General features: G+C 38.3%; 1 protein-coding gene across 2 annotated transcripts in view; it reads right to left on the bottom strand.

Annotated features, from left to right (window-relative positions):
• Nucleotides 1-1,405: 1,405 nt before the first annotated feature.
• The window catches only part of pcxb (pyruvate carboxylase b), a 383,732-nt gene continuing 361,343 nt past the window's right edge, over nt 1,406-23,794 (bottom strand). The window contains exons 23-27 of one of the 2 annotated variants that reach the window (XM_038274777.1): nt 19,090-19,264; nt 18,553-18,626; nt 4,605-4,745; nt 4,121-4,222; nt 1,406-3,254 (exon numbers count right to left, since the gene is read on the bottom strand). In XM_038274777.1, coding sequence (XP_038130705.1) covers nt 3,105-3,254; nt 4,121-4,222; nt 4,605-4,745; nt 18,553-18,626; nt 19,090-19,264 — 642 coding nt within the window. In that variant the 3' untranslated portion in view covers nt 1,406-3,104. The remainder of the gene's footprint in view (nt 3,255-4,120; nt 4,223-4,604; nt 4,746-18,552; nt 18,627-19,089; nt 19,265-23,794) is intronic. The other variant, XM_038274778.1, reaches the window with a different exon arrangement.

Genomic DNA, 23,794 nt, shown 5'->3' with positions numbered 1-23,794 from the left:
AAATGTAGCTTTTTTGTAGGATTGGATACAATTCAGACAAAAAAATAATAAAAAATGTCCTAAAAATGTCAGAGGGTAACTTGTTCCTTCATTATACCTTAAACACTTTAACTATGAGGCCTCCTTACTACTCAGTCTTCTGGGGTTCAAACCAGCAAAAAGTTGTAATTTACCTGAAATTAGCTCTGTTTGTGTTAGCTAACTTTTCATTACTTCTTCATATTTACGTCCTTCTGCTAAAATAATATTTTGTACAGGGGTTGGAGATTCCTGAATCAGTCTAAATGAAGGTGTTTTGTATGTTCTAAAAATGTATCTGCTTTTAACATCTGATTCAGATAATTGTTGCTCAACAAAAGCCTGTTAATGAGCCTTCATCAGGTGTGTAGTAGCAGGAATACAGGCAGCGCTATAAGGGAACCACCTCACGGTGGGGGCCTTGGCAGCCGCAAGTAGGCGCCAACGGCAGCATTCTGAGGCATGCATGGTTCAGTAAATCATTCCCCTCTCCAGCCCCACCTCCCAATGTATGCGATGAACGGTTTGTTCTGAAACTGAAATCTCGATGACAATGCAAATTGTAGTTGACAAAGAAATTGAATAAGTCAGAAAAAATAACCATGCAGTACATTGGTTAACTTGCCCTGCAGAACTCTGTTCTACTGGGTTATCATTGAGCAAAGAAAGTCCTGATTAACTGAGGACTGTGTGGGATAATGGGAACATGAGGCTCAAACTGGTCGAGAGCTGCAAAGAAGCAAACACCAACACTGAATAAGGATTGGTTTTCCTTGCAAAACAATCTATTGTATTTTTGAATGCGTCTGTAACCAGAAGGGTTGTGTGCCTGAGGCCTTGGTCCCAAAGATACAGAGGTCTGGCTAAAAATTAAACTTTTGAGAAAAATGATGCATGTTAGACACGAGACCAGCACCAGAAGAATACCAGATGGTGATGTAATCTGGATGAAACTATTATATTTCGGACTAAAAAAAAAAAAGAACAGCTTTACTTCTAAATGAAAATAAAGGGTGGATTTTATTGTGCAGCACCGCATGAAGTCCAGATATACATCTAACCTGTCTCCTTCTCCAGGCCTCAAGAATAAAAATCTGCAGTCCTTTAAAAGAGCAGCTTGTGACCAAACCTGATGGCTGCTGAAGAGTTGATCATTTGATTGAGCTGTGTTGAAGCAAGAATGTACCTAAATAATGTCAGACCCCTGATCTAAGTCAACAACAAAAAAAAAAGTCTTTTTTCTTCTTCTTTTCTATTAACAGGTTTGATAATTACCAAGGGGACACTAATGAATTTTATCAGAGGACCGAATGCTGGAACTAAAAGCTGTTTTCATAACACAAGAAACTAAACCTAACAGGGAAAACGAATAAAAAAATAAAAACGATTTGACTTTCTCAGTTTATTTTTTATTTTTTCTTTAACAGACATTGGTACATTAACACAGCGAGGCTGATAAAGAGCCACTGCTGGCAAAGATGCAGAGTTACGGTACAGTTTACATTATTGCATTACATGATTACATCTTGCATGTGAAAATACATAGTAATCCAATAAAAGGGAGGAGGAGGCAGTGTAATGGAGGGGAGTACGCAGAGGCAACAAGGAGAGAACTTTTACGTTATTGTACAATTAATTTCATCAAACCACTTCCTGTTGACCGTTCAAGACAATTTAAACATTAAATTCATTTATCATTCTGCTATAAAGGAAAACACCTTCCTGCTTCACTGTAAACAGTAGAAAAATATGTAACCTCTTTTAAACTGGCATTTATCCCGCAGTCAGGGCGTGCATTAACACTGAATAAGTGACTTAGACTGACTGCATCATATAAGTTGGTCACTGAAGCTGTTAAATGTTTTGGACGGCGTTGGTACTGAAACAGCCACTTCGCTCTTTGCAGAGCGCCTTTGTTTTTCTGATGCATGCAGCACACAGGGGCCAGCAGGAGTATTTTTGAACAGGGGCATGTGTGAGCATGAATATTTCATCTGTACTTGAATGGGTTTTTATCTCAGGGGGTGTGCTGCAGAGGACTCGCGGAGTTCGTCCTTATATTTCACTTGTTTATGCAAACACACACACGCATCAGAAGTATAAAGACAAGCACCCCCGCCAACAGGAGCCTCCAGAGGTCTCCTATTAGCCCAGCTAATTTCACATCATTTGACTGACAATTTATCCATAGGGAGCGGGAGAAAACGAATCCAAAAAAAAGTGACCCCATTAAAGTGACGTGCTGTAATCCCATTTAAAACTAAGCATTAAAAATCCCCATAAAAACTGCTCATCACTCTCTGGCCATGAGACCTCGACCGTTAGGACAGGAGGGGTTTTCGCTGGTTCTCCTGATTTCTAAAGAATATTGCAGATTTTATTTGGGACAATATAAAGAGAAAACCCCAATGCTATTACTGATACAGTAACAGAACATTATTTTGGATTGTGTCCAGTGAATAACCATCCTTACAGTGTTTGTTTTGTTCTAACGTGTTATCTTTAAAGAAGGTGAGAGTTAAACGCTTGCTGTGATAACATTCCCAGAATGCGGCGTGACTAAGGTCAAGGATTCATATTCTGGTCAAAAATGAATATAAAAGAATGTGTTTTGATTTTGCAATATTTGGTAATACTTCCACAGAGAGCCCTGCTAATTACAAACACTAGTAGTCAGTTGAATCTAGTCACTATAAATACAGTGTCGGATGAACACCGCTGGCCTGGAAAATGTGCTATTTAATTTCAAGTAGGTGTTCTACAACCCTGTTAGTGTTCCACATGGTTAGCTCGATGTATTACATCACATTTAAGACTATGCAGTGGAATGTATCATGGTTTATATATAAAACACTCCTGAAAGCTTCAGTAAGGTTAGTTTCTACAATGAGACGGAGGAAGATGCCATTGTTTCACCTCCTGTGGTCTCTACATCCATCAGGTGTCAGGAAATACACAGAGCTGTGTTGATGCTGATATGTACATACGAGGGCCTGCTCTACCTCCACCTCTAACAGCTATTTCTACTATTACATTGTCTACATCTTGCTGCCCCTCCTCCCTTCAACCTCCACTCCTCGCTTTCTCTACTCCTCGATTTCCAGGATCAGGTCATCTCCCTCCAGGGAGGTGTCTGGCTCCACATGGACAGCCTTAACGGTCCCGCTCATGGGGGAGTTGACCACCGTCTCCATCTTCATGGCCGACAGGACGCAGAGAGGCTGACCCTTCTCCACCTGCAGCGGACAGAAGGACGGGTTGAAGCAACAGAGCTTCTCCAAGTTACATTAAAGACCTCCAGGTGCATCTTGATGAATCAGTATCACCACAAACACAATATAAATGATTGTTATAATGAAAAAATAAAAAAACCTAATCATAATCCAGTACACGAGAGATTATCCAAGACCCTCACAATTATGGCAGCTCCTCAATCACAATGAGGTCAGAACAGCTTCCTGGTCAATTAAACTTGTCAAGTCCAATTTTGTGCAATTAGAAATTTTCATTCAAGGAGGAAATGTTCTGCAGGTATTTTCTTTATATGGGGTAGAAGCTTAGACTCTAAAAGGAAAATCAAGATCTTACAAGTTTATCCACATTAAAGCATTAGAGCACATGTTAATGTTGGATTTTGAGATTATAATCTTCTGCAGATTGATTGGTGCATTTAGAGTTGAATAATTCCTGATTAAATTATTAAAAGTTTAAAGATGCAATTTCATACTAATCTACTAAACCGATGCCTTCATATTCAAGACAGGAATGGTAGTTTTGTAGTGAGAAAACAAAATAAAGATTGGTTCAGCAACACCCTGGAGAATGTCAGAGTTATATTGAAATGGATCAGCATGTCAGGAGTGGTGGAGCAGAAATCCTGACATAACGGCACAAACTGAGGTTTCAAGTCTCTGAAGCTCTGAGTTGGTTTGACGCCACAGCGGTTCCTGATCTGTGAGTGATATCTCTGAAAGAGCCGCTGCATCAGAAGCAGCCCGGCTGTATAAATCTCAGAGCGGTGAAGGTTCAGAAACTGATTTGAGTGATGAACTGAAGACCAAGGTTAAGAAAAAGAAAGGTTGGCTTCAGCTGTTAAACTGACCTTGGATCCGACTTTAACTTTGACCTCCAATACTTTCCCAGGCATCGGCGCTCCCACCTGACCCTTGATGGACTTCTGAGCCTTGGGGTGGAACTTCATTTCCTAGAAAAGGAATTAAAAATGTGATTTATCTATTCACACACATCTGCCTCCGTTTATCCTTTCAACCAAACAGTTCGTTCAGCTGGATGGACAAACATTCCTGCTGCGCCTCCATCCATGCTTCACATGAATTAGTTTCCATGGATAAAAATTAGTGATTCCCTGTCACTTTTTTTATATGCTATGGCTTCAGAATAAAGACCCCCCCCCCCCCATCTATTAACAGTTTACCCACTGATCTATTCATCTCTCAACCATCTCGTCTATCAGACATCCCTCATTTATCCGTCCGCCGACCCCAGCCTTCCATCAGTGCCTCCATAAACCCACTGAACTACCCCAGCGGTATATCATGCCCCCTCCCTCCATTTTTTCCCCATACCTTCATGGCCACGGTGTCTTTAACTAGCACGGATCTCAGCTGGCCGTTCATCTCGAAGAACACCTCCCTCTGGCCGGCCTTGTTCAGGTCGCCCAGTGCCAGGGCCTTGATGTGGAGGGTCTTTCCTCTCTCCAGCTCCACCTGAGGGGGAAACACATCAGCAGGATGGAAACACATGGGAGAGGAGACAAATCAGATCATGTTAGAGAAGTGGAATGAATGCAAAGCTGCAAAGTCCACCTGAAGCAGTAAAAGCAGATTGCAGAGTCTGCTGGAAATAAATGAAAAAAAAAAAAGAAGCTAGCAATATAAGACAAGAACAACGTCTCCCCTTGGTGCCGTTTTTACTGGACACGCGTTTCTCAGTAATAAATTCTGCTGAAGCAGTTGCACCTTTTGTGCTGTATTCTGTATTTTACTGTACAGTAAAACACAGTCACTAAAATTCAATCTTTATAAACCTGAAGTCCAGCTTAGATTCAAGCCATCTTTACTAAGTTTTGAAAAAAATATCCAACCTAATAGTTTTAATTTTGATATAATTTATATATTTTCATGTTTTCTTTGTGATTAACAGAGAAATCAAATCTATGGGCTCACTTGAAATCTTCCCTCTATCTTCTTAGCACTTTAGCCATTTTAATGTCAGTAAATATTTATGAGGAAAATAATTTTTCTCCAGTTGAGACAGGATTGTAGCTCTTTGAGGCTGCTAGAGAGCGTGACTTTAACCTGATAACAGGAAGGCCATAAAAAGTGCATGGAGTGTTTAACCTTTAAGGAAAATATTGGAATTGGAAATGTGGTACATGTAAATATTAAAGATCAACATTCAAGTATATATAAATGGAAACTGAAGTCAGTAATGCTAGCTGCCTTCCTAGCCAACTACTAAGGCGAAATGCTGAAGCCGGATTTAAATGTCAAGTATTCTTTTTTCTATGTTTATAGTTTTCACTTTAAAAATAAAAACAGATTTGAGCAAGTTAGTTTCTTCTAAAAAACAAAGTAAAACACTGAAATGTGTGGAAACAATCCTTTTGCTTCACGTCAGATCTGTAAAATACCAGAGATAGATTTCTTTTATCCAAGACTGCGTAACAACCCTGACTCGAGGACTTCCATCATTTTGATGCCACCACAAAAATAAAGTGATTTATTGTCCGACAGCACAGTTTATGCTCTCTTTGTGGGAATGTTGATCTGTATGCAGGAGGCGTAAGGCTACACAGTGGTATTAGCATATCTGCAGCTGGGCTACAGCACCACCCTGGTTAGTCATCATCAAAAACACTACACGATTTCAGGACGTTAAAAAAAAGATCAAACCAGACAGACAGATTAGCCTTCGCAGTAGGACATCATGTCGAGTGCTGCTGTGGGTGTTAGGCCACCGTTTTCATTTGGAAGTGCTCATTTCTGGCACTGGACTGTTAACGACAAACTATTTCCAAAACCTTCCCTTTTGTGAAATAGTTCTAGCTCGTTACATCTAAACTAAAGCAAGATCCCCTTTTTTTTAGGTAGCAAAGACCGTACATGCTGTATGATTTAAGAGCTTCAGCTGCACCTAGAGCACTGTCATCACACACAGAAAACCCCCAATTCACAACATGTCATTTTAAGGTACTTTACAAAGTGAATTCAATCAAACACAAAAAGACCGGTTCAGGTTGCTATCCAAGGAAACCGCATAATGCATTGTGTTGTTGACTGCAGCAATCTCTCCTTCAGAACATGCATGTAGTGACAGTGAAGAGAAAACCTCCCTTTTAACAGGATGAAACCTCCAGCAGACCCAGGCTCAGTGTGATTGGCCTTCTGAAAAGTTGTTTTTATTAAACTTTTATTTATATATCTCTATATACAGATCGAGTACGTCTCCAACAGACCTGTAACAAATGAGTGATCTGCCGATCAAGATCTGCTGATGAGAAAATGTTTTTTTATTCAAATGTGTTGAAGGGATGCCCTGTATACGTTGCAGGATAGCAGTTCTTTAGGCATTCAGACTGAGTGCTGGTTTTTAAGAATCATAATGTGGAAGCCTCAGCAGTCAATTAGTCAGTAGCTGCATTTCCATTACAAATATGCACAAAATTGTATCAATATTCTGCTGTTTTTCAAAAAAACAATTTTCGCAATTGTGGTATTTTCATAAAATAAATACAATAAAAATTTTATGTGAAACTAGTGGGCATTTCCAAAAGCAGGCAGCAACAGAACCAATAATTTATTTGTTTGGTGGCTAATTTACCCAAAAGAAGCCATGTTCAAGTATTTAGTACTTTACATGATAAGTTGATAAGTCCTTTACTTTTTACTTATGCACTGGGTCATGAAATATTTAACTATCTGAAGCAATGAAATTTTGGGTTTATCTGATATATATACAGTATATATGCCCAAAAACGTCAAAACCTTGATGTTCATCGTCACAAATATGCAACAAACTGTTACATAAATGCAAGTTATTACACATTCAGTTGGACCTAGGGACCTTTGGCAAGTTGTTTCTCTTACCACTGGAATCTTATAATTGACCATTAACTTTTGTCAGAAATTTGAAATGCACCTAGTTTCTTCTGTGTGCAAAAGCCTAACAATTGCAATTTGGGAACTACTTGAAGAGGCAAAAAGTTTTATTACATTCAGGCATCAAGAGGATAAAATGAACTAAATTCCTCCCTCTTTGTTCACTATCCACTGAGTTATTTCAGTAAATTAATAAAATAATGATCTTGAAACTTTTTAGATGCACCTGTATAAAAGTCATGGGCTGAATAGTCCTACTGTGTATCTGTTTATTCCAGGTATTTTTTTATACCAGCTGCACTCTAATATCCAACAGAGCAGTAAGAAGGAAGACTGACATGCACAGGGATAAAGGAGGTGGCCGACTGGAGGAAATAAAAACTCTCCCATCTTTAGATCATCTCCAAACTGTTTCTTACACCATGTAGTGCTTTCTCAGATAAAGATGTTACTCCATCTTTATGGAGTGAAACAAGATGCACCCTTTTTCTCTTCATATAAATTCTGGTCACTGCTACAGGTCTCTCTCCCCCTGATGTTTACCATCGTACGTCTTAATTCATCTCATGGCTGTTCAGATTGCTCTTTGCATCTGTCTGAAATGTTTTCTGATTCCGTTTGTTCACCTCTGGATTTGTCATTCCTCCCATGTGTCACAGCTTTCCGTTTTGTATTGTTCTGCTGCATCTTTACCATCAGGCTCCTTCATCGACCCATTTCTGCTCCTCTTTTATCAGTCGTCCGCTGGCTTGTTTTTCCTCCCCCCCACCTGACCCTTCTGCTTTCTGTTTATTTCAAACTGCCGGGTTTCCATTGATATTCCAAACTAAGTGTCGGCGCAGAGACAAAAATACACCCTGCTGCAGAAATGTACTGATCTCCATTTTTATTATACTCCTCTCGCTCTCCTATTTCTGGCTCTTCATCTACTTCCAGCATCCCACATCTGGTAACAAACAGTTCAATGCTAACGCTGTCTCAAGCCTCACCGTTCCTTTCTAAAACATCCTTTAATCTGAACTGCTGTCCTGCTTCGGATGTTTTCCCAAACCCTTAGATTAGTTATGCAAGGAAACTGCCTTGCCTTTTTCAGCCATGCAACTTCCACATGATGTTTCCTTACAGCTGTCCCTATTAAAAATACAGAGTCTGCCTCTGGAGTGTTTACAAGATGTATGAGGCTTTTTAGTGAAGGTTTATTTTGATGCAGCTCCTATAATGGAGCCAAAACGAACTCCTGCTCTGTCAGTATACCAGTCATCAGATCAACATTAGAGCTTTTGTTCTTTTATTTAATAAGCTTTCTCTCCGTCTGCGCTTCCTGCAGCCGACAGGATTTAATGAGTTACCTTTGGCAGGCAGATTTGGGTTGCTTGCAAGCATAAATAATAATAATACATGTGATAAACAAGGTTTGAGGAAAAACATGAAGTCAGTAGTTATGATGGTCTTTCAAATAAATTTAAAGAGATCATCTACTCCTCCTGAAGGAATTTAACCCAACAAAACCAATTTTATCATGGACATAAATACCAACACCTTCCATTCAAATACTGCTTAAGCTTAGAGTATGTAAGGCATGAGCTTAATTAAGACATATGTTGGTGAAAGTAATATCAATTATAGTCCTGCAAGCAAATCCAAACTGTTACAGAGAAAAGGTCAATCAAAATGAACCATTTTCAGTATCAGGAGTACAAAGATGAGCAAACCTTTAGAGAGGTGTGGAACATCAGCAAATACCAGACCAAACATTATTCATGTTGATCTTTTTAAGATCAAAGATATTAATTGGCGTGAGAAAAGGTGGAGGAGGACATATTGAAGTTATGGTACATCCAAGTACCAACTCTACAGAGAATACACAGAGGCCCATGTTTGACCTTTAAACATTTTAACCACACTAATTATGCCAACTCTGCTGTTCACTAATGTAAGATGCTTTAAATGTCATTGCTAAATTTATCTGTTTCCTAAAATACTAAAATCCTTTCTCACTGTTGAACACAAATTGATGTAAACTCAGCTCCCAAAATGAATAATTAAGGATCAACAACCAAAAGCAGTCCTAATGATTTTGTGTTTCAGAACATTAAAAATAGATCATAAGGGAATAGACTGTGGGCATTTTCTCATCTGATGTCACTTAAATCAGACGAAAAAGTATCAATGATTTTAAAATCCCTATGATTTATCCTTCTCACACTTCACCAACGTAATCAGCCTCCTCCTGCCTCCTGTTTTGCTCTCTGTTGCCCTTCTCCACAGCATCCCTGGTGCATCATGCATGTTTCATGTCAGTGAATCATCTGTGGTGTCTATATACAGGCATCACATGCTGTGTGCATTTACCTAAAGAGGACCCTCAAGCACCCAGCTCCAATCTGTCAGGTTCAGCTGCTTATCTCTCCACAGCTACAACTTTCAAATTGTGCCTGAATCTATTGATAAGATTTCATTAATGACTCGCTGCGGCACAGAAATGTTGCTTTCAGAGTCATGATGTGTGTCCCTGCGCTTATCAATCTTTGAATGTCATTAATCTTGTGAGTCATCAGCACTGGTTCTTGTCCTTTTTGTGCCACATGTAGTCTATGTGTGGGTTAATGATAACAGTGGAGAAGGCTGCCAGTGTAATGTAAAGCAGGCATTGCAGGAATTTAAATAACGAAGCCTGAAGCGCTTCGATCCAAGAACAGGGAGGAACCAGAAGAATATTCAGCTTCCAACTTTATCCCTTACACAATACCAGTGAGTTATTAAAAAAAGGTATTATTTTTAGAGCTAGTATATTATTAAAGCAATAGTATGTAACTTTGACCAAAGTGTTAGCTTAATTTGAGATAATCCAGTCAATGCAGCACTCTGTGTATAATGATCCTCCATGATGGCTGCCCTTCTCAGAAACTCTATGCAATTTGAGAGGGTTGACTGCGTTACTGAATGGGTAATGAGACCCAGAGCGCCACTTTGAAGCAGTGTGAGCTCCCCTTCAACATAAGACTGATCTAAGCTAAATGTCATTAGTCAATATAACATAAAACTAGATTATAAATACTTTTTCTAGTGTAGGATTTAATCTAGAGGGCTGAATGTGGACTTGTCTTTACAAGCAACTTGGTGACTGGTTAATCTGGTGCTCCAAAGCGGGCTGCTAACTTATTCTAAAAGAAAGACCTATTCGGCAACAGTGCAGTGTTGCCATTTGCTTTCAGGGAGATAAACCTGGAAGTTACAGGTCTAGTGCCCCTAGTGGATAAAAGTTTACACTGTGTAGCTTTAAAGAGACATTTAGTATTTAGTGTTTTTTTTTTTCAGAAAAAAATTAAAATTAGCCTTTATATTTGATCTTTTATGACGAAAACGTAGGATGAGCAGGCTGACACATGAGTATTTGAGCACTGATGCATCTATAAAACTGTAGGTAATTTTCCTGAATCGGAAATTACCGCGCTATTTCTGCGGAAGCGACAACAAGCGCATCCATGTTGAATGGAACCAGTCTGGCAAACAATCTAAAGCTAATATTCAAGATAGATTCTGTGGAATCGATTGGTGACAACTTCGACACCAATAGCAACTGCAGGTGAGTGGAAGAAGAAAAAAAGCGCGAGCTACAAAAGACGACTAACAGAGGAGTGCTGCAGTTCTGTGTTTTGGCCACTGGAGGTAGTGTCATTAAAGTCATGGTAATAGACAAAAATGTTAAAGGCACACTATGCAACATTTTTCAGTTAATTAATGTGTTCCATAACGTTTTGGATGATTAAATGAGTCATTTCAGGTTGAACAAAGGTATTCTCGGCCGCCCTGGTGGTCTGTGGGGGAAAAACCGCACTTGCAACTGCAGGAGCACCGACCCGCACCCACAGGCTCAGAAGTCTCGCGAGAGTCGGTCTTGCTTTACGGCGAGAACTGCTACACGCCCCCAGTTAAAAGCATGCTCGTTGCTAGCACAGTGGCGATCTTTGTGCAGCGCTGCTTTCACACCGGACACAGCAAAAGCAGCAAAATCGCGTCTGCTGCTTCATTTTTACTGCTTGTACCAGTTCTGACGTGCAGCTGAAGCAGCTTTGCTGCTCTGGCTGCGCGGTGCAAAAGTGTGTCTGACGCGCGTTGGGCGGAGCTTCACTATCCTTTCTCTGCCTTGCAGCTATATTTGCTGTGATCAGTGGGAATAAAGTAGTTTTAATATGTGTTTAAGTGAGAAAATACACCTGAAAACGTCATCAGTGCAGTCAGTTCCTCCAGATTACAATCCTGCCTTCCAATATTTTTTCTGTCGGAGCCGCTCAGACCCCCACATAGCAGCGGTGCGCCGACAGTTGGAATCCCTTCATCAGCAGCCTCTGGCTGGGTCACCTCCTCGCGGTTCACCGCGGCAGCTGGTAGGTGTTTTTCATCTAAATAATCCAAACTGCAGGCAGCAGGATAATAAAAGCGAACATATTCTGCCGGCAGATTTCTGCATTTTAAGTTAATTTAGGCGTCAATAAACTGTTTAAGAGGAGTGATAATAGAGCTCTGATCATCAGAGCGCTGTGTCTCTCTCCCTGCCAGCTCCCAGATCAGCTTCTCTGATTGGTTGAGGCGGCGCGTCGAGCAGCAAAAATAAAATTTTTCCATCTCGAGCAGCAGCGCGTTTGCGGCGCGTCACACGCGTCAGATGCCAAAACGCGCCGGACGCGCTGCTTCAGCTGCTCAGACGCGCTGCGCCTGCTGCTCAAAACGCGCCGCGGGACCTTTTGCTGCGCCTTGACGCGCGTCAACCATTGACTTTGCATGTAAACTCGCTGCTTCTGTCGCGCCAGCTGCGTTCGCCTGTCTGCTAAGCTCAAAACAACCGCGCCTGGCTTGACGGAGAAACCAGGAGAACAGCTGAGCATATTTACGACAGTGCACTTTTACTTTCGCCCTCTGGGGGGAGCCTCGCTGGAAAATCAACACCGGTTGCATAGTGTAACCTTTAAAGGTCCCATAGTGAAAGAAGCAAAAAAGGTTATAAAAACAAAAACAGACTTTCTTTTGTACCTAATATCATTATGACATTATCTAGAAACTTGGAGTCTTATTTTTTCAAAATACTTCTCGAAAGGCAAGACCTTTGTCTAAGATATCACATATAACATATCTGCTTTTAAATGCTTTGGATTTTTACAAACCTTGTTTTTTTAAAATCACCATTGTACATCGTATCAAAAGATAAAGCTCATATCAGGTCTTTATTGTAAAAATAAGTCCCTCTTTTCTTGTAAAACAAAAAAACATTCTGGTTGAAATCTGTTTATACCTAAAAACCATTCTGAAATCAAAACCTTAGTTTCAAAATAAGAGGGATTTCCAGGAGTAAGGATATAACTGGGAAATAACCTTTTAGATTTTCCTCACTTTTCGTCTTGAATAATCTTAAATGTGAAACTTATCAAGACTCTAAAGGCCTTGTGTTACTGTACTACTATGTTTAAGATTACTGTAACTGGAGTTTACTGCTGTTAAATTCCCACATTGCAAAAGGGTGTCAATGGGACCAAAGTGGTTTAATGAATAGGGGAAAAATCTTTGTTTGGCATTTGCTTTTGCAATTTGTGGTTATTGGCTTGTGAGTCTAAAGAGGTTTGATCCAGCCTAATTTGGCAGAAAGAAGCAGAGATGTGATTTAGATTACTCTGCAAAACTTCACAGAATTCCTTCTGAAATACGTTTATTCAGCAGAAAAAACAAAGCAGCGTTCCAGATCCATTTAAGGAGCTCCAAAATAAACTGCTAATTATTTGTAAACAATATACTGTCAAAGCCTTTTCTTTCCTTAAACACCAGTCTAACGGCATCAGAAACTCTACGCCATCCCTGTAGTGTGGCCCTCAAACAGATTTGTCCCTTAAATCTGCTCTGATAACCACTCTGGCTGCCTTGGTAGCAAAGTGTTATCTCTCTCCGTCTGCGCTTTGTCCCGACCTCCTGTGGTTCAACAAATCAGCCAGCACTGCAAAAGCTGCCACGCTCGGACACAGAAATAAACATCCCTCTAAGGAGCGCCTAATAATTACCCAGGCAACCTGACAACACTGCAGCCTACATGATGCGTCTGTGCAGCTCCAGCTCGTGCTTCAGCGTCTGCTCTCCTGGGAGGAAGCCAAGCTGAGCCGACTCAGTTGGTCCCTGGGTGCTGGTTAGCTCAGTTTAACAGCTTTTTGATCAGCAGGTCATCAATATTTAACATGCGATTGCAGAGAGATCAAAATACTGTAAAATAAAGTCTGAGGACACTGATCCAGCTTTTAGACATGATTATAAGACCTTTATACAACTTCTAATTACATTACTTTTAAGTGTTAAAGAATGTTTTGATTTGATTTTTTTTATTTAATACATTATCGGATAGGCAGTCATTTAAAATTAGATTCTTTAGAAATTAGCACACTTACGATCTAATAAATGTGAGTAAAGCACTGGTATTTGTTGCTAAACTCAGTCCAGTTCTAAATGAAAATGGACCTCAGACTAAAGCCTCACCAACTTCTTGCTGAATGTTAAAAGAACATTTGAATTTTTCAGTGTTTTCCACTTATTTGTTTAACATCTGACCAACAGAGACCAATTTAATACTTTAATTCAATGATTCATGCATCAATTCAGTATATATACATATTCAAGAAAATAAAATGCACTTTTACTGAAGCAATGATGCATCTAAATAAGGATTTTGTCTTCAATATATTAAGGTTCATTATGCGCAGATGACATTTTTACAAATTTAATGTCACTGGGCTGCAGTTTATAGAATATATCATGAGAACAAACGATTCAGCCTGACGGGAAGTTATTTTTCCTACTAAAAACTTTTCAAAACCTAAGGTTTTAATACAAAAAAATAGCTTTGAAAGCTAAATTTCTTATTTTGACAAACATGAATGTCTGTTGTGTGTAAAACTATTCAGTTCTAGTTTGATCCGTCTAAATCCTTTAATTCTTAGTTTAACTAGCAACATCCTGGTAGATTATTTTTATAGGTGATTTTGATAAATGTATCTGCTTTAAAAATGTATGTTTTTTAAATATACATTTAAAGAAATATCTAATGTGGTAAACGTCACCTTCTGATTTTTGTAATCAGCCCTGGCCCAAGGCAAAGTGAACAAGATTGGTCTACAAAATCAGCAAGCTGAAAATTCTTCTGCTTTACCTGCTAAAAAAAGATGACAGATTTTTGATCTATGAATTAACACAGAACCTCACAAATATGCATTACATTTTTCATCTAAACTGCAAATGTTTGAGGATCAATTGTGTTCTTTATTATATATGAGCATAAATATGATTAATCCCTGAAGCCTGACTAATATAAAGGTCTGTACTTGTATGTTAAAAATAACCAGCACTTTCTGATTTGAAAAATTAAGTCAAGGAGGGGTAAATGGAAAATATTGGGTCTGAGGTCTAATCTATGGTCCAAAAACACCAGTCAGACTATTTAGTGATATTGACAGATCGGCTTTTCCAAGAAAACACGTAATACAATGATCTAATTAGACAAAACAGACAGTTGGAAAATCAATTTTCTCTTTCCAACATGCAAAGATCTCACTCCGAGTCAGTCAATGCTCACACACTGAGAATTAATAAACTATTTTAAAGGTAAACAAAGGGGATGTGTAGATGAAACATCCCTGAGCGGAATATGTGCTTCTTAGACATATTACCTAATATTTCTAAGGAGAAGTGTAGATTAGCCCTGACTGCTGTGAAAGGCAAAAAGTCAATAAAGGCTACGGTTTAATGTTTTTGCTTAAATGCAGATGGCAATTAGATCAGTGCACATTGGAACTTTTAACTTTGATTTTACTGAAAGAAATAAAAATATTGTTAATGGCTATTAAACTCTGCAGCTGCATTTCTCATTTACATGTTTTTTAAAGCCTTAAAGTTTCCTCCCAACAAATGTGGTTTTTGAACCACTAATTTTAGCTTATACAGTAGTGCAGGAAGTAGACAAAAAATTGATCTAATAACATGAAGAGATGATATTAAGTATTTAATGAATTATATTAACTTTTATGAACCAAAAAAAGGAAAGCAAAAAATGGCTTCTACAAGATAAAAGTTTCAGTTTAGCATTTAAGAGATTATTTTAGTTGAAGTGGTTTAGCTCACTCAGAACTAAGAGCAGAGTATAGCAATAGCTTCTATTACCTTTTGATAGGTGAATCGCAGAACAGGTAAATGCACTATTTATAATGCAACGATTAATTTTAAAAAATACTTCTCAAATGAGCCAAATTCAACTATTTCTGTCCACCTATGCACTCTCCAGAACTAATCACTCAAGTGGGCATTGTACATAATGTTTGATTTTATCGCAACAGTTGCATGGATGGAAAACCAGCACCCGAATACTGACTTTGGTTGTTGCTCAAGTCTTCACATAATAACACAAAAGTGACATGAAACAACTAAATATCCCGGCCAACACATTTCAGCTTGTGGCCTTCATCAGGGTCATGCTATTGCCCTGCACCATGATGAAGGGCAATAGCAGAAACTCTGGAACATTTCTGACTGGAAATGTGAAGCAACAGGAGGAGCATTATGCATATTGCTACTTGGTTCCCTAATTATCTAAAGAAACCTTCAGAATCTTTAGAGAATGTCTGAACTATATGAAGTTTATCTTCAAAAAATGTCAATGAGGAGCACTTAAATGGAAACCAGATGAAGTCAAAACAAGGTTCTGGTAATATTTCTAATATTTCTTCTTCTACAATAATTCATTTACAGCCAATAATGTTTGCCAATAATACAAATTTTTGAGCAATATTTAGCATTTTTTCTGTGCTGTGATATACAGGTACACCCCAGGATGCCAGCTTTCATCCTCTACAAAGGAAAAGTCGCTGCTGTCTGTCGCTGAAGGGACCGTCAAGCATCTGTCTTTGGAGTTCAGTCTTCAGTCTGAATTTAAACTCTTCAGTCTAAGTTTTGCTTATCAAACAGCTCGCTGCTGTCAGTCTTCTGAACCCCCCCCCACTGCGCTGCACTTTCCTCATAAAAACAGACCCATTCTGGTAGAAACTTTCTGTCAGCATCTGATGTTTTCAGAATACTTCTGTCTGCTGCACACTGCTGTGGGGGTAAAGCCAGCCTAAAACTAACCAATGACTGAGATCAAAACAGGCTGGCTGGATATTGCAAGAGAAAAGTTTGTAAATGCTGCTGCTTTGCTCCTCAAATCACTTATTCCACCTGATAATTTGTCCCCCTACATTCCACCTTAAACAATGTAAACAACCAGTAACCTTCACAACTCTTAGTTCCCATGAAAAAACTTGTCCAGAGGATTTCATATCTTTCTCACAGTTTCTGAGGATCTTCTACACATTCACATATTAACGACATCTGTCCTTAACTGTCTTTTTCAAAAAGAAGACATTAAATATTGACTTTGATATATTCAAAAATAGGCAGGTTTCAATATGATGCCAACAAGAACCCAAATCCATAATGACTGAAAAAATTAAGGGGTGGATAATCCAGGTCCAAAAAGTTAAATGCATGTACAGGAGATGTTTGCACTTCCAGCTCCACGACTCAAAGAATTTTGGGATCTGGATCATCCAGTTAACCTTTATAGCTTGTGTACAAACAAATAGCATAACCAAAGGTCATTGGCCAGTAAAATATTAGCATAAATCCTACTTGCTTGTGATGCATCTCATTTGAAAGCTTAGACCTTATAGTTTTTGGAGATATGTGTACAAACTCTTAAGTTTTATAAAACTTGAGCTATTTAACTCAAGTTTCAACTCAACTCTCGCATAAAAATATATATTTTCTAATATTCTATATTCTGGGTATTATTAATAGTGACCTACCTCTCTCTCTAAATTTGCTATTGTTGTGGACAACTGAACAACATTTCAGATTTCTAGTCATAAACATTGTTAAACTGTGACCCTTTTTGTATAGAAAAGGTCAATTTGACACATTTGATCCAAATTAGGACCAAAGCCAAACTGGATTATTTGGATTTAATGACTATTTTCATCATAAACACATTTCGATCAATAGCTTTACACTAATTTTCATTCTAACACTTAACATTTTCAGCTGTCATTATTTGGACTATGCATTTTCTACACACTTCCAGTCATTACTCCTCTCACTCCTTACCTACACCAATAAGCTCCATATTTTCCGCCCACCCCTACACTTCATTGGAACGCTAATCTGATTGGCTAATAAAATATGTCAAAATTTAATCGGTCACTGGTTGGGAGAGTTCCAGCTGTGCAAAGTCTACAGTTACGCATGCGCCTAGGGAACGTGTTTATCATGTGAAGGATGTTCCTGATGTTCATGGACACTGAGAAACGAACCTGTGCTTGATCTTGTGAGCATACTTAATATGACACTAGAAAAAGGCACTTTTATGCAAATATTTTCCCTTTTCCATGGAAAAAATGAGTGCTGGCATTATTACAATACCTGATTGCCAATTTATCCCAACAGCAACGTGTTTTGAAATGTGAGAAGATGAAAACAAGGTAAAAAGTGACAATTATGAATTCAAATTTAATGATAGTAAGTTACTGGTTTTTGTGGAGTACAGTTGGTTTACAGTTGAGTTGATAGTCGTTTTTCTTTAGGATAGTCTGATTCCAAAGAAGTACATGTTGGGTTTGGTTTACAAATAAGCTTGATGTTAGACGTGGAACAAAATGTCAAAACGTTTCTGGGCCGGGCAGTGGGAGCTAAGGGGTTAAGGAAGAACGAAACTGGAAGAGTAGAAGGAACACAATTACAAAGAGAAGGGAAAGATGTATACATAGAAGGACAAAATTGGGATAAGGCAACGGCAATGAAGGGAGGAAGGACACCATGAAGGTAGGGACAAAAAAAAAAATCAGGTAGAAGAAAGAACAGAAAGAAGAGAGCAAGAGTTAGGAAAGAAGGACAGAAACAGAAGAAAAACGAAGAGCATAAGGACAACTGGACAGAAGGAGGGAGGACAGGATACAGGGAGTAAGCCACATTCAAAACAGATGAGTTAAGATGGAAGGGAGGACTTGAATTAGAAGGTCACATCATGTGAAAAAGAAAAATTAGGAAATAGATATTTTTCCTCCTTCATAATTATCCATTTATGGAAAATATTGAACCCCAATATTGGATAGCTTAAAAAACTCAGCTGTAATTCAGAATATCCTTTTCAACTTGACTATAAGTAGGATTAATGAGTAGTTTAATCTAATAGCCTGTATAGGTCATAGTGAAAGAAAAATATGATGTTAGCTTTCATTTGTGAGGAAAACCAGACAAGGTAAACAAGAGAACAATGAAAACCTAATTTCCTCAAACTTAAAGTACATTTCAGTTCAGTTTTAACATCTATATTTATAAAAGCATTTGAAAATACCTCAAACTCCTCTGCAATCTTGGGTCCATCCAGGAACAGCCTGGTGCTGAGGCAGTCCACTGGGCCAAAGTTAGCTAAACAAAAGCAGATGAAAGATTATCCAGTTTGGATTGTATTTAGATTTCCTCATAGATGCACTAAAACTTCACACAAACAGGCTGTGGAAAGATGCAGTGTTTGAATGATATCCCAAACCAGAGGTGTAATTAGCAGAAACTGATGAGATTAGTTATGTGGTTGCATACGTTCTTCTCTGAAGCTGTGAATAAAGCACAGAGGGCTAATTACAGAGCCCCGTAAAGGAGCAGGAGCTGTTTATAACCATCAGTGCCCAGCTTCAGAACACAGCAATAAAGCCAGAGTTCATCCAGGTATCTAAATGTTCCTGAAGATGCTTAGCTTCTCCTGAATGAGAAACTCAGCCTCCTCTAGTCAGGTGCATCTAAACTGCCAAACAATGTTATTTCCAGGGAGTGGTGAAACGTGTGTTAAGATGCATTCACAGATTAGAACCTGTTACTACAGCTTTTCACTCACCTGTAAACTCCTTGAACTCCTGGAACACCTTCGGGTACATGGCTGCCGACATCACATCCTCAGGGGTGATATCGTCCCCATGTGCAGCACGAAGTCCATCTTCCAGGGCCTTGAAGTCCATTGGAGGCAGAGAGGCGCCAGGACGACCTTCAATGCGTGGAAGGGACTTCAGCACCTGTGTTAAAACACAGAGGTTTTAGGAAAGAAACAGTTTGCTTTGCTGCAGGTTCAGACAAGTCCTTTACCCAATATTTTACCAACAATCCCTTGAAATGCTCTGATGTTCCTTTTGTGCTCTATAGCTATGTGGTGCTAAACTGGCTGCTTTTATTAACACCAAAGAGACATTTTGGTCTCAGATGATTCTAAGTATAAAAATTAACTGAGGCAAAGAGCAGCCAACATAATGAAGTTACTATAATTACAAGGACACATTTATATCTCTAGATTAAACAATATCTGAAAACCAACAACAAAACAGATGTAAAACCTTCCTGATCAGAAATATTTTTGGGCAACAGTTAATCAATAACCATATAATACTATGGTAATAACATAGCAAGTCACACTATTTTACTTTGTTAAAAGAAAAACTTTTTTTTTTGGTAATTACCCAAAAATTAAGTTATTACTGGCATGTAATTATTACAATTGTATGTTACTATGTAACAATAGAGAAATTTGTTGGGTAATTACAACATAACGATTTCTATTATTGGCCACCACCTGCCACCAGATTACAAAGTAAATTGTAATTTATGATCAGGTAAATAAAGTATTATAAAACTGAACTCAAGTTACATATCAATAAGAGTTTAGTTATGAAGTCTGGCTTGCTGTCTTCTAGGTTTGGTTTTCTGTTATATGGTAAGTAATAAACTACATTTCACTACATAACACATTGATTTATTGCTGTAGATTAAATGACTGAGTTACCTGGTAATAGAAGTTTGAAATCTAAGAAGTTTGAGTTTACCTTGTCTGCCTAAAATTTGAAGCACAGTACTTAACAAAATTCTCCATAAGTTTTTTTCTCGTTACCTAGTAATACAGTGTAAGTTGCTATGTTATTACCATCTTATAACATGTACTGTAAAAGAAAACGTTACCTATTTTTGAACAATAACTGCTGTAAAGCAGTATTAGGGTTGAGTGAGTTTAGATCAGACCTTCAAGCCACTTAACTGAGATTTTGAGAAGGGCAGCACACACACAGCTTCAACCCACCATGTGCTGAAAAGTCATTTTAAATATTTCAAATGAAGCTAATTTGGTCAAAGGTTATGTGATTCTGCTTAAAAACTGCAAACTGTAACCCAGAAACAAACCAGTAGTTTCTGGTTATGCTTTGCCCCATTTATCTGATAATCTGAGAACAACATTTTAGCTTTTAGATGGAATACCAGTGAGATGATGTAATTGATGTCATAAGTGAAAAAAGTGAATTATTAATCATTATGAATAGAAGCCAACAATCTTTACAATGATTTTCTATTTTCAATAATAAAGTTCAGCCCATAATTTGTTATACCTGTGGAATAGATAAAAAAACCCAAAATCAAACCAAGAAGTTTAATACTGAAGATGATAAAAAGATCTAATTTAAACAGTGTCAATTTTAAAGAAAATCAAATGTACTATTTTTATTCACATAATGGGAATTTAAAACATGATAATCCTGCTAAATAACTAATGAGCTCCAAGTTTTGAGATTAAAGTGCCTCTTTATCATCACCCTAATCTATAGCTCCCGCCATAGATTCCAGTCAAAACCATTGTTGAAAATCTCTAGGAAGCGGAACAACTCTCAAAACACACAAGCCATCAAAAGGCATTAAAGACTCAGGCTGAGTCAATCTCACTGAGCCCAGCAGGATCGATCTATTGAGGGAAAGTTCGTCTCAACACTTATATAATCTAACAAAAAATATCTATACTGGCTTATACCAAAAACATTTTTCCAATTCATGAGAACTGGGACCTGAAACTTAATCCCTACATTTGAAGGAGATGAGTCCTCTGGAGAAACTAAACCTGATAACTTCTGAAACTGCCTGGTATTACATACATTCTGGGTTCAGCTGTGGCTCACTAATCTGTCTGCTTGACCACTTAATTCAATTCAGTTTTTGCTCGTAACAGACAAACCAAATCATGCCACATAGGAAAAAGATGAGGCTGATTCAATAAAAGCATGATAGGAGAGGATGTGTTTCTCAAACAGGAGTAGCTGCAGCGTTGGTTTGCACACTGCTTTAAGGTCAATATTAGATTTTTACAAGATTGAGCTCTACTGGGCGTGACCTGGAGCAAAAAAAATGTTCTGCAATCTATCCCATAATTAGATTAATTGGAGGTGGAAATGATTGGATCACTCGAAAGAATAGGCCATGTATCTCTGAAAAGAAAAACAGGCCTGCATTGGATACAGGGTCAACAATAAGGGTGAAAGATGCCTTTCATCTGTAAAATGGAAATAGTAATATACTAATAATATTCCAACATTTTTCTTCCAGGAGTTTAGTAATCAGGTTTCAAAATGTTACCGTTGCTCAGTGTTGTGTGAGCCATAGGCAGACTGCATAGGGTCAAGCACATGTTCTGGATTTCAGATTTAACTTTTTTAAGTATTTTAATCAGAACTGTAGCCGGAGCAAATGGTGAGAAATTAACTTTTTTCCAACACGATTTTTTGTCATTATACCCAGCCAATATATGATGCTACTGGAGAAACTCGATTGTTGAGCCCAAGATTCAAGTAAGCGACCATTGATTTCAGATCTGGTATACCAGCTTACCTTTCTGCAGCAGAAGGCCTCAATGTTGGCCATGTTTGAACTTCTCTTTTTACAGTCAGAATTCAGATGTATTATTCTGTTCATTTTTCAAACTTAAAAGGTAAAGGGGAGGATCTTTGCCAAATTTTTGAAAAGATCCACCCTCTCCACTTAAAACTGCACAACCCTGTACCAGCTCCAGAGAGGGAACGCCAATTTCTCCTCGTGCACGCTCTGTTTAAAAGTTGCTGTTTGCATCACTCATAAAAGCTTACTTTCCAAAAGAAGATTTGCAATTTTTCCACTATGTCAGACTCAAGAATTTGGTGAGAAAGATGACCTTCACTGACTGGTTGAAACTAATTCAGCACAATAATACGTCTGAAAGGGCGCATGCACAGAAAAAGATAGCCACCTATGGCTACGTAGGATGGCCTTACGTAAACATATCACCACAATGATTGACAACTAGGAGGACCACTTATTTTGATGATCCAGCCGGAAAAAGAACATCTTCAACTACATCTTTATTTGACCTTTCAAAAACAGTGGAAACAACTAAATCTCGTATGTAGAGGCATGGCACCAATAATAGTCTTATATTATCTTGTTTTAAGTCTGTCAATGTGGCCTGAATTGTAAACAGAGTATTTTATGAGATGGTACTTGTAAAATAAACACTGCTCTAAAAAAATGTGATCAGAATGAGTTATTGAAGTTCGTTTGCATTGTTGTTTTAAAAACCTGCCTGATTTCTGATGAATCATGCAGTGCTTTTTGAAACTGGTTTCATAAACACAGTCTGGTGTTAATAGGCAAGGCAAGGTTTGCATATGAAACCCAAGTGGGTTAATAGGTTCACCTATAAATAAGTCTAGTACATGCAGCTGTCAGTGGTGCATTAGCCTTTAAATAGGCTACTGATGTGGGATATTCATGTAGCAGAAAAACCGAAAAAAAAAAAGGGGGGGGGGGGGGGTTACATTTAACTAGGTCAATAACAGGGAACTTAGTATAACAAACTTTAATACCCAAGTCAAGATAATCACAGGTTGTTGGTCTCTATTAAATAATAAAAGCTCCTGAAGTGTTTTTTTTTTGCTGCGGTCCGACTCAGAGTTAGTATCCTTGTGACAACAGAAGTGTTGAACAGAGACATGCTGCCAACTAAGCTCCAACACCTGTTGGACAGAAACAGGCCAAACATCTACCTCCAGATTAACATAACATCCTATATCCATGCATTCAATACAAAGTCTATACACTCTTTGAAAGGATTTAAAGTGATTCACCTTCCACAGCCATGAGGGAAGGGCTGTGATCTTTAAAGCCTTTAGGCTAAGAACGACTAAACAAGAACATTCACATGGATGTGAAGCCATGCTCTGTAACTTCAGACACCAAGCCAGCGCTGCTCAAAAATCTAATTAAAATTAACCATTAGTTTTAATTATACTTGAAAAATAAATCTGCACAAAGACAGAAATTGAATAGTAATATTTTAGACTAATATATTGTAGCAAATGAGAAAACATTTCAGTAACCATTCTGTATTTACCCTTTAAAAAATGGGCAAATGTAAATAGATTTACAGAGACTTTTTCAAGTAATTAGATGTAGCTCTACTTTTATTAGGCCATTGTAATACATGTGTTGACATCTTATCTATTTAAATATAGCTCTGGCTGCATGTTTGGTCATCCACTTATCCCTTCAATCAGATCCCCTGTTCCTGCTGTAGAAAGTCCTCCCCATAGCATGATGCTGCCTTCACCATGCTTAATGGCGTTTATTTCAGGTTTCCAACATGAAATTACACAAGGCTAGAGATCAGAGTAAAAACCAGTAAAATGTCAAAATGTACACATTTCTATTTATAAATCATTTGACTGCAGAATCTTTCCTTTGTTTTCACAGTTTTCAGAGTA

The sequence above is a fragment of the Cyprinodon tularosa genome, unplaced genomic scaffold, assembly GCF_016077235.1.
Source record: "Cyprinodon tularosa strain WSP-4 unplaced genomic scaffold, ASM1607723v1 ctg93, whole genome shotgun sequence".
NCBI classification, from domain to species: Eukaryota; Metazoa; Chordata; class Actinopteri; order Cyprinodontiformes; family Cyprinodontidae; genus Cyprinodon; species Cyprinodon tularosa.
This window is presented reverse-complemented; position numbering and strand designations above follow the sequence as displayed.